Source organism: Odontesthes bonariensis, chromosome 7, assembly GCF_027942865.1.
Source record: "Odontesthes bonariensis isolate fOdoBon6 chromosome 7, fOdoBon6.hap1, whole genome shotgun sequence".
Lineage (NCBI taxonomy): Eukaryota > Metazoa > Chordata > Actinopteri > Atheriniformes > Atherinopsidae > Odontesthes > Odontesthes bonariensis.
In genome coordinates, this window is record NC_134512.1 from 34,470,309 (window position 1) to 34,485,137 (window position 14,829).

Here is a 14,829-nt window from a genome sequence, read left to right on the forward strand (position 1 = left end):
CGTCTTGCGCAGCTTCTTCTACAAAATACCCAACGCTGCCCGTGTTTCCCACAAATGACCCCATGGTTGCAGCACAAATCTCAGCTGGTCTCCAAAAGGGTTTTGATATCTCAAAGAGAAAACTGTTGATTATCAAAGAAAATTAGTCTGTCAATATCAACGAAAAAAAAATCCCCTTTTCATCTCTATCTCCCACCAAGACTATGCCAGTAGGTCTGGCTGAAACCCATTTTTGGACCATCCCACTCTGACGACCCCCAACCGGACAGGGATAGGCCGCTGTTTTCTCTTGCCTTAGATAGCAGGCGTGCACAGTAAAGCCCCTTCAGATGCAGGCTACCTACGGCCGCTGAAATCAAATTCAATTCACAGAGTGACTTCTGGGTCTACAGCAGCAAATTAACAGGCTTATGCTCCTTCTCAACCGCTCCTTTCCTTTCAGAAAGGCCGTCTGCTACTGCCATCCCTATGCACAAGGCAGTCTCAGTCCAGACTGCTCTCATTTGTAGTTCCATGGTTCAATGGTAAAAAAAAACAGGGCCGTACTTCTACCTTCAAGACCCTCTGAAGACTCATCTCTCCCTCAGTGAACTCAGTGTTTACCTTTTCTACTCGTACTCTGGCTTTTAAATAGATGATGCGAACACCAGCTTACTGTAATGAGGCTTGGATGTCAGTTCTCACTTGTTGCTCCGGAATAAAAAGTAATTTTTGCCCTGTTCGTCCTCCATCTCTTTCTGAAACCTCTTTAGCCGCCTGAGCTACCTGAAGCGACACGAGCAGATCCACAGCGACAAGCTGCCTTTCAAGTGCACCTTCTGCAGCCGCCTGTTCAAACACAAGAGGAGCAGAGACCGCCACGTGAAACTCCACACAGGTAAACGCAAACGTGTCCACAGTGTCGCTGCTGCAGCTGTTTTCACCTGCTAACTGTCTGAGGTTCATGACGTTAAAAAAATCATTTTTTAAACAAATCGCATAAAGAAATATTTTTTTTTTTAAATGTAAAGAAGCTTAAAGTAAGCTTTTGTTCAAAGTAATCATCTCTGATCAATCTCTCAAATGATCCAGGAGATAAGAAGTATAGTTGCCAGGAGTGTGAAGCTGCGTTCTCTCGCTCTGATCACCTGAAGATCCATCTGAAGACGCACAGGTAACTTCCTCTCAACCTATTATCAGGAAACCTGTGAAATGGTTGTTTCTCTTCATGTGGTATAAATATGTATTTAACTGTTGTAAAATATATGTGTGTGTTTATTAGGTTTAGTCTGGGTGTGTTGATGGTTATTAAGATTATATATATTTTGTAGTGATGAGTTATGTAAATATTGTTGTCGATATAGGTATGTGTGTGTTGCTGATTTTACCCGGGTTAAATGGTATAGTCCAGCTCATTAGCTGGGCCAGAATGTATATAAGTGGTCGGTCTGTAAATGTCTGGGTGGATGTAGGTGTTGGTGTATGGAAATTATTGAAAGAAAATAAACGTGTCTGGATCCGCACTCTTGAAATTCTCCTAATTGCCTCCATGGCCGCTCGGGCATTCTAACACTCCATTATCTTCCTCAATTTGTTTTGTTACTTTTTTTCTAATTCGCACATCCAGCTCCAGCAAACCATTCAAGTGCACCGTGTGTAAGCGTGGTTTCTCCTCCACGTCCTCGCTGCAGAGCCACATGCAGGTAAATGATGTAACTGACTGCTGATACTCTCCGTTACCACCCAACATCAGAAATGCACCTCCCAATATATTTCCCAGTTTACTGTTGGTATGTGAGTTTGTGTTTTAAGCCTGACTGTGGGACTCTGACAGGCGCACCGGAAGAACAGAGAGCATCTTGCTCTGAGGAGTGAGAAAGACGGAGGAAAGAAAGGCGGAGAGGGCGACCTGGAGCAGGACCTGTATATGTGTGATTACTGCGAGGAGACGTTCAGCCAGACTGACGAGTTGGAGAAACACGTCCTGACCAGACACCCCCAGCTGTCCGACCGGGCCGACCTGCAATGCATCCACTGTCCGGAGATCTTCCTGGACGAGGCGTCTCTCCTCACACACATTGAAACGCAACATGCCAACCGCAAACACAAGTAAGGCACAGTTTAACTTTTTTTTTTTTTTTTTTTTTTTTTAAACACATGTTTATTGCACATTTTGTTAATTTACAAACGGTGAACAACATAGAAAAAAAAGGTACATACAAGAAAAAAAAGCAACGATAATAATAGCAATAATATTTATTAATAAATAAATAAATAAATAAATAACTGGCAGAAGAAAAATAAATAAATAAATAATAATAATGATAATAATAATAATAATAAAAGACATTTTTAATCACAAAACAAAATATCATTGCTTGTGTAAGAATCATGGTGGTAAAGAGATAAATAAATGAAAAATACGTGAATAAATAAATGCGTATATCTCTATATACACACACATATACATATATGTAAAGGTCTAAATTTGTATACTAGATCAAGATGGTATGAAAAGATGGAGAGTTTAACTTTTAAAGTTTTCTCACCGCTTGAGGACTTGAGTTTCACGTGCGTGTGTTGTGTATTCCCAGATGTCCTGTCTGCTCAGAACAGTTCCCCTCTGTGGAGGATGTCTACTGCCACCTGGACAGTCATCGTCAGCCCGACTCCTCGAACCACAGTGCTGCCAGTCCTGACCCCGCGCTGGGCAGCGTGGCCTCCATGAGCTCGGCGACTCCGGACTCCAGCGCCAGTCTGGAGAGAGGCTCCACCCCCGACTCCACATTAAAACAAAGCCAGGGCAGCGAACGAAGCCGCAGAAGAGGCACCGATACCGTAGAGGACATGGCGTTAAGCCTGGGTCATCAAGTTGGAGGTTTGTTAGTCATTGACTCAATGAATTTAAAGGGATAGTTTACTTCTTTTGACATGAAGCTGTAAGACATCCCATATTAGCAACATCATTTATGAACATTTTCTTACCCCCTGCTGCGTCCTGTGACCAGAGTTCCAGCCTCGTTTTGGTGTTGATGAAGGTAGTCCGGCTAGTTGGCTGGGGTCCCGAAAATAAAGCGTTTTGCTTCTCAAAACAATATGCGTTCAAAAGAGTAATACATTTGCATCACAAAATCGTTCATCCAGAAAAAGTCAGACCTCAGAATCGCTTGGCGCTATTTTTGCCTCCCTTCATATCAATGCGTTCAGCCACCTGCCTATAGCCGCACCTGTTACTGTGTTTACTGCTCGGTCTCCACTTCGGTCTGCACGGTTTACACAGCCCGTAGTGATATGAAGGTAGAGAGAAATAGGGCCAAGCGATTGTGAGGTCTGACTTTTTTTGTTGAATGATTTTGTGATGCAAATGTATTACTCTTTTGAACGCATATTGTTTTGAGAAGCAAAACGCTTTATTTTTTAAACCCCAGCCAACTAGCCGGACTACCTTCATCAACGCCAAAACGAGGCTGGAAGTCGGCTCCCAGGACGCAGCAGGGGGTAAATCAAATTTAATAAATGATATTGCTAGTATGGGATGTCATACAGCTTCATTTCAAAAGAGGCGAACTATCCCTTTAAGTCGAAATTCTTCAGCTATGTTTGTGTATGACTAAAGCAATCTCCGTCCCCACAGGTGGGGGAGGGAATTGGGGCAAAGTGACGTACTCTTGCCCTTACTGCTCAAAGAGAGACTTCCACAGTCTGGCTGTGTTGGAGATTCATCTGAAGACCATCCATGCAGATAAGCCACAGCAGAGCCATACCTGTCAGCTCTGCTTGGAAACTCTGCCGACCCTTTACAATCTCAACGAGCACGTGCGCAAAGCTCACCGTGCCGGCGGTGGGACAGTAGCTGCAGCTTTCCCCCTGCTCCAGTTCACCAACGTCACAGCTTTCCACTGCAACTACTGCCCGGACATGTTTGGGGACATCAACTCTCTGCAGGAGCACATCAGAGTGTCCCACTGCCTGCCTGGTGGGATCATGGCAGGATCCACCACCTTAGGTGCGTTTAACCCTTGTGCGGTCTTAACATTCTGTTTACTCCCCTTGTCATATGGTTAAAAAATGACCCGCCCTACCAAAGCCCCAAAATAAAGCAATCTAATTGAATTTTAAATCCAAAATCTATTTTGTATGATGAAACCACCTGTTATTTATCTATTCAACTCAATTCAATACATTTTTTATCATGTATTTTTTGTTACACAATACAAAAAGAAAATCACCAGTTTTCAGGATTACACTTTTTTTTTTTTTTTTACCACAAACCAACTGTCAGTTGGACCAACAGTTTTCTTGTTTTTTCAGTTTTCTTTTACATAATAAAGGTGTATTATTGCTATTATATAAATGTGAAGTAATTACTTCTGAATTAATTATATTGAAAGGGAAAAAAACAGTGAACTTTTTTCTGGTGTTTAAATGTTTTTATAATTCACGGGTCAAAAATGACCCATAAGACAATCTTTGTACCCTAGTGGTGTACAGCCCACATGGAAACATAAACAAAAATAAAGTGTGACTTTTTCTAATGAAGGGGTCTCTTTAGAAAAAGTCATAAAATTTCAAGTTGGAAAAAGATAGTTTACGGTATTTTTTCTACAGCTAAACATGGTAGTGGGTCACTTTTGACCCGCAAGACAACAGGAGGGTTAAAATCAAAACTCAGTCCAAAGATTTGGGCCAGTTGTTCTCAGAATCCCGCACAGACAACTGAAAAAGTTTGAATAAATGCTGTTGATACGTATAGAAATGTTGTGAACTTTTAAGTTCAGCGTCATGATTAAATGTATTTGTCTCCACCATCCCAGAGGGAAACCATGCCTTCTTCTGCAACCAGTGCTCGATGGGATTCCTGACGGAGTCTTCGCTGACGGAGCACATTCAGCAGACGCACTGCACCTCCGCCACAGGTGGAGGAGCAGCATCAGGAGGAGCAGTGGCCAAACTGGAGTCTCCGGTGCTGCAGGCTGCATCTCAGTCCTTCATGGAGGTGAGAATCAAGAATTGGTCGGTTTTAGTCGTACTTGATGAGAAGAAAATGCAGCCTACCTGTTCTTTGTTAATTAGCTTTTAGTCTGATAAGCAATAAGTTGTTTCCTTTTTTTTTTTTTAGTGTCACAGTGTGACATGTTGCATAGTTCAGGCTGTGCTCAAACCAAGAATAATCTGTATTAGAGTTTATCAAAACTAGGTAAATCTGTATGTAAACTCCTCTCTTGCTCTGTCCTTCCTTACATACAGTCATGTAAAAAAGAAAGTACACCCTCTTTAAACTCCAATGTTTATGGACATGATAAAGAATGATCTGGTCTAAAAACACACCATATTACATCATTATTGTCTCTTAACAAACACTAAGAGATGTATTTTGTACTTTTTAAGACCTGGCAAGGACCAAATTAATGTTTTATTGTTATCTAATGCATGTTTACTTTTCACATGACTGTATGTGGGTTTGACTGATGACATTTCAGTCATAGTTTCTCATGTTTTCACACGTTAGATTGTTAGTATGACAACTGAAGGTGCATTTTTGCCTATCTTGCTCTGTTCTGTACCACCTTGCATACCTTTTCCAGATTTTTCCTTCACTCCTCGATCACTTGCTGTATATGTTGATGTATGATAATCTTAAAAAAGTAAAGAGTTATCGTCCGTGCACAGGTTTACTCCTGCCCTTACTGCACCAATTCTCCTATCTTCGGCTCACTCCTCAAGCTCACCAAGCACATAAAGGAAAACCACAAGAACATCCCACTGGCTAACAACAAACGGCAGGCCAAGGTGGCAGACCTCAGCCCCGCCTCTTCTGATATCGAGATCTCTTCTCCGAAGCGCCACAGACTGGGGGGGGACTCCACCCCATCCATGGGGAGCAACGGTGACTATCCGTGCAACCAGTGCGACCTTCGATTTGCCAGCTTTGAGAGTTTCCAGGCGCATCTGAAGTCCCACTTGGAGATGCTGTTGAGGCGCCAGTCCTGCCCACAGTGCAACAAAGAGGACTTTGAATCCCAGGAGGCCTTGCTTCAACACCTGACGGTGCATTACACCACCACATCGACGCAATATGTGTGCGAGAGCTGCGATAAACAGTTCTCCTCAGTGGATGACCTGCAGAAACACCTGCTGGACATGCATACGTTTGTCCTGTACCACTGCACACTCTGTCAGGAGGTCTTTGACTCCAAGGTTTCCATACAGGTAAACGAGACACCTGCTACTCACAACTTGTTGCTTGGTAACCTCTTTTTTTGTACAAAGAATACTTCCGTCACACTAGAAAAAATGCCCCTCCAAAAATAAGTAAAAAAAACCGCAAATACAAGACGTTTTTTGCTTGAAATAAGCAAAAAAATCTGCCAATGGAACTAGTGAAAATCGGCTTGTCAAGATTTCTTTAAATAAGATGTGATATTTAGGACTTTTGAGTTAAAAGTGATCTTGAAATTAGCTTAAAAACCTCTTCAAATGAAAAAAAAAGCTTGTTTCATGTGAAATATGACTCAAAACAAGATGTTTTCAAGACTTTTTCACTTAACAAGATATTCAAGATGTATTGTATTAAAACAAGTCCCTATATCTGGCTGAAATGGTACTTGTTAGGCAGTTGTGTCTTATATTAAGTGTAATGAGATACTCAATGAGACAAATATACTTGGTAAGATTTAGATTTTTCCAGTGCAGTGCTGCATGGATTGTAAAAATTGACAGATTTAAATCCTGCTCCACTTCTCACTTTGGCCTTCTTTCATCCAGGTGCATTTGGCAGTGAAACACAGCAACGAGAAGAAGCTGTTTCGCTGCACAGCCTGCGCCTGGGACTTCAGGAAGGAGGCAGATCTTCAGCTTCATGTCAAGCATAATCACCTGGGCCAAAGGTCATGCCTTCCAGGAGGCCTTGCAGGTACAGTTCTCCTTTTTCTAGGATTACAGTGAAGTCTCATTTGAGACCATATGAGAACTGTATTGTCACCAGACGACTGCAGCCCAGCAGACGTACTGTGTCAGTGTCTGGAGGAAGTAAACATCTGGATGAGAGAGAATTTTCTACAATTGTATGAAGAGAAAACTGAGATCATTCTGTTTGGTAGCAAAGAGAAGAGGGTCAGCGTTGGTAAATATCTTGAGACTCGGGCCCTTACAATCACTGACCAAGTTGGTAACCTCGGAGTGTTGATAGACTCAGATCTGACTTTCAGCAGCCACATCAAAGCTGTCACCAAGGCAGCTTTTTACCATCTCAGAAACATCAACAGAATTAAAGGTTTCCTCTCCCAAAAAGACCAGGAGAAACTCATCCATGCATTCATCTCCAGTAGACATGATTACTGTAATGCTCTTTCAACTGGACTTCCCAAAAAGAGCATTAAACATCTGCAGCTCATCCAGAACGCTGCTGCTAGAGTTTTAATCCGGACTAAGAGATCTGAACACATCACAGCAGCTTTAAAATCTTTACTCTGGCTTCCAGTCAGTCACAGAATAGATTTTAAAAGCCTGCTGATGGTTTACAAATCCCAGAACGGTTTAGGCCCAGAATGCATCTGTGATATGTTCAGAGAATATAAAGCCAGCAGAGCTCTTAGATCCAAGGACTCAGGTCAGCTGGTCCAGTCCAGAGTCCAGACTAAACATGGAGAAGCAGCATTTAGCTGTTATGCTGCAAACAAGTGGAACAAACTGCCAGTGGAGATTAAACTTTCACCAAATGGAGACATTTTTAAATCCAGGTTAAAAACATTTCTTTTCTCATGTGTCTATGCATGAAATCTGCACGATATCTTTATCTGGACTGTTGCTTGTTTTTGAATTGATTTAAATTATTTTTATTTGTTTCTCTTTATATTCTTTTATGTATATTTAATGCTTCTTCCACTCCCTGCTGCAATGCTTTTATTTTATGTAAAGCACTTTGAATTGTTTTTTTACAGAAAATGTGCTACAAATAAATTTGACTTTGACTTTTATTTTGATAGAAAGATAATGATCATAGGATAAAACAGAGCATGATGTAAAAAGTTGACATTCACTGTATAAAAGTTGACTGAACTTGAATTTGCATATCTTCATTAGATTCTCATCTCACAGGACTGAAGCCCCGGAAGTGCATCTTCTGCGGGGAGACGTTTGGAACAGAGGTGGAGCTCCAGTGTCACATCACCACACACAGCAAGAAGTTCACCTGTCGCTTCTGTGGCAAAACTTTCCACGCTATCTCCCTGCTGGAAAGACACCTGAGAGAAAAGCACTGCATCTTCGATGGCGGCAACATCACCGGCAACGGAGGCGGAACCGGGAGCAGCGGGAGTCAGAATGGGACGCCCAACGGGCTGGCGCAGACCTCCAAACGAGGAGGAGGAAGCGGCAACGGAGGTGTTGAAAGAGCAACGGTCGCAGCAGCTGAACAAGCCGATTTGCAGAACATTCTGCTGAAGACCGGAGTCGTGGGAGGAGGATCCGCTCAGGGAGGAGATACAGCTAACAGCCACGAGGCCAGCGGAGGAGAAGAGGAGCTGGACAATTCGGAGCCCATGTACGCCTGCGATATCTGCGGGGCGGCCTACACCATGGAGTCCCTGCTGCAGAACCACCGGCTGCGGGACCACAACATCCGGCCGGGAGAGGACGATGCCGGTGAGAACTGATTCTCTTCTCTATCCCACTTTTGAGTTGATTTGATCCTTTTGTCCTGTATTTTAAGATCAAATGATCATTGCATGTACCAGGTTCTCGAAAGAAGAAGGCAGATTTCATCAAAGGGAACCACAAGTGCAACGTGTGCTCCAGGACTTTCTTCTCGGAGAGTGGACTTCGCGAGCACGCTCAGACGCACCGTGGTCCCGCCAAACACTACATGTGTCCAATATGTGGCGAGCGTTTCCCTTCTCTGCTCACACTCACTGAACACAAGGTACTTCCTGCTGTCCGGCCTGCACATCCGGGGTTGTGTGCGCGTCTTTTGGTGTATCGATGGTTCACTGTGGGTTTTTTTTCCTGAAAGTGGAGGTGTACCACAACACAAGCATCTATGTAGATGCGTGTTTTTACTCCTCTCTTGTGACATTTTCGTGCTTTGTCTGTGTACCTGTATGTTTTGATCTTGAAACACATTTGGATGCTTTGAACTCAGACTTAAAAAATGTTAAATTGTCCTCAGAGAGGCAATTTGTGCTGCTACAAACCACAGTAAAAATGCTGGTACATTCCAAAAAGTAGTTCAGCTGCAGCCTGTTATTCAGACAACACTGTCCCGTTATGTTTATGTGGAGTTAATATTCTAATGGAGAAGTAAATAACTTCTGAATTATTCCACCAGAATGCTTAATAATTCAGTTGCTTCAGTCTTCTGTGTTTTGATAAAAGCTGTCTCCAACCCTGTGCTTTTACTATTCTCATTCCTGAATGACTCCTTCCTTCTCCAGGTGACTCACAGTAAAAGCCTGGACACAGGAACCTGCCGCATCTGTAAGATGCCCCTGCAGAGTGAGGAGGAGTTCATAGAGCATTGCCAGATGCATCCCGACCTCCGCAACTCCCTCACCGGCTTCCGCTGCGTCGTCTGCATGCAGACCGTCACCTCCACCCTGGAGCTGAAGATCCACGGCACCTTCCACATGCAGAAGCTTTCCGCTGGTTCCACACTGGGAGGAGCTGGAGTAATGGGTGGGAACGGAGGAGCGGGTGGAGGGAACGGCTCAGCCTCGTCATCCCCAAACGGGCAGCTGCAGCAGCATAAGCTGTACAAATGCGCCTTCTGCCTGAAGGAGTTCAAGAATAAAGGGGAGCTGGTGAAGCTGGATGTCAACGGCCTGCCTTATGGCCTGTGTGCTGGCTGCATGAGCAGGTATGACGCTGTCCTCCAACCCTGCTGAATATGGTGGAAGCTTAGTGACCCACTGGTGCAGGACACTTTAAAGCATGACCCAGGCTCCTTCACACATGTGCAGTAACGAGTACATAGGACATCAGATATTTTATTTTAAGATATTTGGAAGCCCTCACCACACAGTGGGAGTGTGGCGTGCACACAACGTCATGACTTTCATTTCTACTCCCACGCTTACAGAGTAACCGCATCAGAGTTTTAGTTTTTCATGTTAGCAGTTCTCATATCAGCAACAGTTTACCTTTAACCATAGTTTCAATATGCAGGCAATTCACATCAGATTTAGGATTTTTTTAAATTTTTTTTTACAGATTTTCAGTTAATTTCGGCAGCAACATTTTTCTGCTCTCAAGTTACAGCTGGGCCACTTTTATGCATTCACCTTTTGAGTTATATCAGCCAGGAATTATACAATATTACGTGTATATCATCATTATCTGTGCTAGTAGTTACTGGAACCACAACTGAGAGGTTCAGCAAAGCACACGCCACCTTTTTTACCTTAGATTTGAGTGCAGTACCTGCCTTCTTTAGCCTTTCTCACAAGGTTTCTGTTCAGGACTTGGTCAGTATCGAGAAAGGTATCCTCTTAGCGACATTATAGCATCATCTTTGACTGAAAATCAGCTTTTTTATTACCAGAATATAAAAGAACAGAGGTCCAAGATGGCACAAGCAAACAGTTGCTATTTTAGCTTAATCCCTGCTCACATCCAGAGCTAACATCTGTTTCCTGGTGATCTGATCACAGGTGGACGGCTCTGTATAAGTTGAAGCACATGTCACATACCACTGGAAAGCTGGGATTCTTGTGATTTGGTTGATAAAAAGCATTTTACATTACAGTCACCACAATAAGCGCTGACAGCTACAAGACAGCTACAAGACTTTGAGCCCAAAAAGTGCATTCAAAGGCACGTTTTGAGCAAGCTTGTTTAATACTATCAAATGTAAAGAGGACTTCACTGTATTCACTGAAAAAGACATACATTAAGAAGCCATTTTGTCTCAGTAGAAGACGGTTCATAAAATTACTACGAGTAAATGTTGACTTTCATCCATTCATTTATTTCTTCATTCATTGACTTGTTTGTCATTTTCACGCAGTGCATGCTGGTTATCTCCGCAGCATCTGCTAAAACCTGAACGCTAGCTTAAAAAAAAAAAGAGCATGTGGAAAAAGAGCTTTTAGAAAGTTGTTCCGTCCCTTTATTGATATGCAATGCAGCAACACACAGACAAACACCTGTCTTCTTGTCAGTTTAGGTTGCTGAAATCAGCTAAAATTGATCAAATGTTTGATGAAATTAGGGGCACAAACGGCCAGAGTCCCAACCAGGGAGGAGTCATGACGCCTGGAGACACGCAGGGAGAGAAGGCCTTGGCCGGGCTTAGATGTCCGGAGTGTGGGGTGAAGTTTGAAAGCCTGGAGGACTTGGAGAGTCACGTCCAGTCAGATCACCCCGAGGTCAGCCCTGAAACCAGTGCAGCAGGAAAGAAGGCCGAGGCTTCACCTGCGCCCAAGGTGAGAGCTTTGATTGAATCTGACGAGCTTTGATAATCTCTGACAGAAAGCAGTGAAGGTAAAGCCACGGACACGAGGAGGAACATTTACCTGTATATGTATGACTTTGATATTTGAACAGCGTTTACCAGATGGAGACATTTTCAGGAGTGCAGGAGAATGTGTGTGTGTGTGTGTGTGTGTGTGGGAGGTGTTGTTTGGTGCCGCTGTGTGTGAGTCTGCTTACATGTGCTCGTGTGTGTGTGTCGGTGTGTGTCAGCCGAGCCCCACTGCGTCCTGCGGCTGGGCCGTGCTGAGGCATTGTGGGAGCTGTTCGCTCTACTTGATATTGACAGTCAGGCTCCCCGGGACCTGCCGCGTGTCTGTGTGTGTGTGACTGCGTGCACTTACAAGTGTGTGCTCATACCCATGAATGTGTGTGTGTTGGAGACGGTTCCCAAGGCCCCTATGTCTTACCTGCACCTTTGTTTCTGCTTAGTCTAACAGCACAAAGCAGACAAAGTAGGATTTCTGTGAGTGTGAGTGTGAGAGTGTGTGTGTGTGTGTGTGTAGTCATTCTTGCAGGCTGAAGCAGCAGAGAGGTAGTGGAAGTGGGGCCTTTGTGTATTTCGTATGTGTTTGTGCATGAGTGATCGCTGTGTGCTGTGAATGGATAAGAGGAGCCTCGGCTCGTCCCTCTTTGTTTCTGCGTCTCCTTGTTTTCTCTGATTCTTTTTTTTTTTCTTCTCATCCCACTCTTTGTGTTTCTGTTTCATTGCTTCTTCCCTTAAGTTTCCTTCCGTTAAGTCCTCCCATATCAGTTCCTGTTTCCTGATTTCTCTGCAGTGTTTACGTTGCAGCACACTGAATCTGCTCAAACATCGGGCGGTTTAAGATGCTGATGGTTTAATGGTGTTGGAGTCCAGCCTGTTTAGAAACTTGATTTGTTTAAATATAAACACTGAAGCAAAAGTACTAATTTTACAGAAAATTTGTAGTTCTCGGCTCTTTTCTTCTCTGTGAAGTAATAGGAGGGCATCCCTTTATGAACAATGAGTGGTGCCCCAGTAGATGTTTGAACAAGAACGCCTCTTTATGTTGGATTACCTTCCCTCTGGAAGCCGTATCTCTCCTTGTTTTTGATCCGAAGACAGCATTCTTTGGATGTTGGCCTCCTTCAGCCGTCATAAACGACCGGACTGACCGCAGTGCTTCTTTACACTGCAGAACACCTTTCTCTCTTTGTAGACTCATTCATTAACAGGTCACGCTGGAGGAACGGGACGATGGAAATTTTGAAACCGCGACTTTAAAATCCCGTCTCTCTGTTTATATTTTTTTATAGACTTTCAGGACAAGATGCAGATTGAGCAAACGTTCCCTTTTAAAACAAAAACTGCATATTTTGCATTCGATCGTTTCAGTTTTTGCTAGTTATTGCTAAGCTGTGATACCAGTTCCATTCCGAGCAGTTTGTTTTCTTGCTGAATTAGTATTTTTTCTGCAGATTTATGTTGTTTGCGTGCATCAGACCTTGTTTCAGTGGGTGAGTCTTTGTGATTTTGTCGTAACAATCCTGTTTTTTTGTGTGTTTTTCTTTGTTCTAGAAAAAGACCTACCAGTGTATTAAATGTCAAATGACGTTTGAGACGGAAAGGGAGATCCAGATTCATGTCGCGAATCACATGATCGGTGAGTGAGAGCTTTTCCTTCTGTGTGTGTGTCAGTGTGATCCCAGCAACCTTGTGTAATGGCACTGCGTACCTATGACCCACACATACACACACCCACATACACACCCACACAACTCCAGAGGTGTGAGGCAGGCGGATGAAATGAAGTGCTTTGTTTTGTTTTTGTGGCTTGTGTGAAACAAACCGGCTGTAGTGCAGTTCACCACTTTGCTGCACCTCCGGGGGGGACAGCTTGACCTATAAAAATAAAATTTTGATAAAACACCATTTCATGAAATAATTGAATATTATCCTGAAATATTTGACAGGTAACGAGTTTTATTGGATCCTTGGAAGTATGTGCGGTGTATATTCTGTTGTGTACGACTGCTTTGCGCTGCTCACATGCATCTTTTTTGATGTTATTTGTGAAAGTAAGTAACAAAGAATCAAATCTACTGCAGCAATATAAAGAGTCTTAATTTAATTAGAAAATTGTGTGTGTGCCCCTCCATTAAGTGGCATATGTGTTTAGCTAAAACCTACCTTTGTAGTTCAGATGCTCTTTTATGCGCTTCCCCGGTGAGCGTTTTTTTTCGCGCCCGCTACTAATTTGCTGCCTTAGCATCTCTGTCGACATAGAGATTAACGAGGTGGACCCTTGAGTTGTTTTGGAGAACAAATGCTCTGCAACATACACCCTCGGCCCCTATCCAGACCTGACAGCAGGCTCTCTGATGCACTCTGAGGTGGTTGTTTGTGAGTGTGTGTAGCTTTTTGAGTCATCTGGTAATGTCTGGAGACGTTGGAAGAGGATGGGAACACAGCTACAGCTGGAGAAACTTTTACTTTGTTCCCCTGTGTGCAGCCGCCTGGTGCGCACATGCTCACGTGCCACATACAGAATGAAAACAAATGAAAAGTTTAGTTTTATTTTCTTTGTTTCCGTGTTTAGCACCTCTCAGTCAGTGTTTACCGAGCAGCGACTCTGATTCTAAGGAGCAATGTGAGCAAGCATGACACACACTGACCGGAAGGACTTTATAACTCGTATAGACGTCATGCCTTCCTGAACCATGAGGCTTTTTTACCAAAACGACCTGATTTTCATCCAGTTGTTTGTTATTACCCTCCCATCCTTGTGCTTTTTTCTCCATCTCATCATTCCTCCATCCTGATATTCCACTAAGAGATGCCTCATCCTTCTGTCCCTCACCTCACACCCTCACGCACGCACAGCGGTGGCAGTTTTGGGTTAATTAACGTGCTAATTGTGTGAAAATCTGGTGCGGATTAAATATGAAATTGAGGCAGACTGTTTTAAGAGCTTTCCCAGCTCTAATTATTACATTTTCTATATTTCCTCTCCTCCCCCCACCTCTTAACAAAGAAAAAGCAGTGATGGAGACTTAATTGTCATGTGTCATCATTCTCTCAGCTGTAGCTTTTCTTTCCCCTGACACATCTGTGACATTCGATCACCAAATTGTGTCCCAAACATGGAACCCATTGGGTCTGATTAAACAAAGATCGCTCATGAATTGTGATTACGATTAAACTTAGAGGACACAGTTCCCCCGAGCTGGAGAACGAGAATTTCAGGGAAGCAAACACTTTTTTTTTCTTTTAGTTTCTTGGTCATGTAGTGTCTGAATGGGTTTCTAACTGTACTTTATTCAAAGAAAAAAGTGTATATATATATATATATATATATATTGTGAGAGAAGTGTGACAGGAGGGAAGCTTTTTAAAAGATTCATATGTTCTCTGACCTAAAT

At 43.2% G+C, this 14,829-nt stretch overlaps 1 protein-coding gene across 3 annotated transcripts in view; it reads left to right on the top strand.

Annotated features, from left to right (window-relative positions):
• Positions 1 to 14,829, top strand: part of znf423 (zinc finger protein 423) — a 166,046-nt gene that overhangs the window by 75,542 nt on the left and 75,675 nt on the right. For 2 of the 3 annotated variants that reach the window (XM_075470669.1, XM_075470671.1), the window contains exons 5-18: positions 753 to 877; positions 1,072 to 1,153; positions 1,607 to 1,682; positions 1,814 to 2,088; positions 2,574 to 2,857; positions 3,614 to 3,985; positions 4,794 to 4,975; positions 5,650 to 6,189; positions 6,745 to 6,892; positions 8,062 to 8,622; positions 8,715 to 8,899; positions 9,411 to 9,832; positions 11,186 to 11,399; positions 12,986 to 13,070. In XM_075470669.1, coding sequence (XP_075326784.1) covers positions 753 to 877; positions 1,072 to 1,153; positions 1,607 to 1,682; positions 1,814 to 2,088; positions 2,574 to 2,857; positions 3,614 to 3,985; positions 4,794 to 4,975; positions 5,650 to 6,189; positions 6,745 to 6,892; positions 8,062 to 8,622; positions 8,715 to 8,899; positions 9,411 to 9,832; positions 11,186 to 11,399; positions 12,986 to 13,070 — 3,551 coding nt within the window. The remainder of the gene's footprint in view (positions 1 to 752; positions 878 to 1,071; positions 1,154 to 1,606; positions 1,683 to 1,813; positions 2,089 to 2,573; positions 2,858 to 3,613; positions 3,986 to 4,793; positions 4,976 to 5,649; positions 6,190 to 6,744; positions 6,893 to 8,061; positions 8,623 to 8,714; positions 8,900 to 9,410; positions 9,833 to 11,185; positions 11,400 to 12,985; positions 13,071 to 14,829) is intronic. The other variant, XM_075470670.1, reaches the window with a different exon arrangement.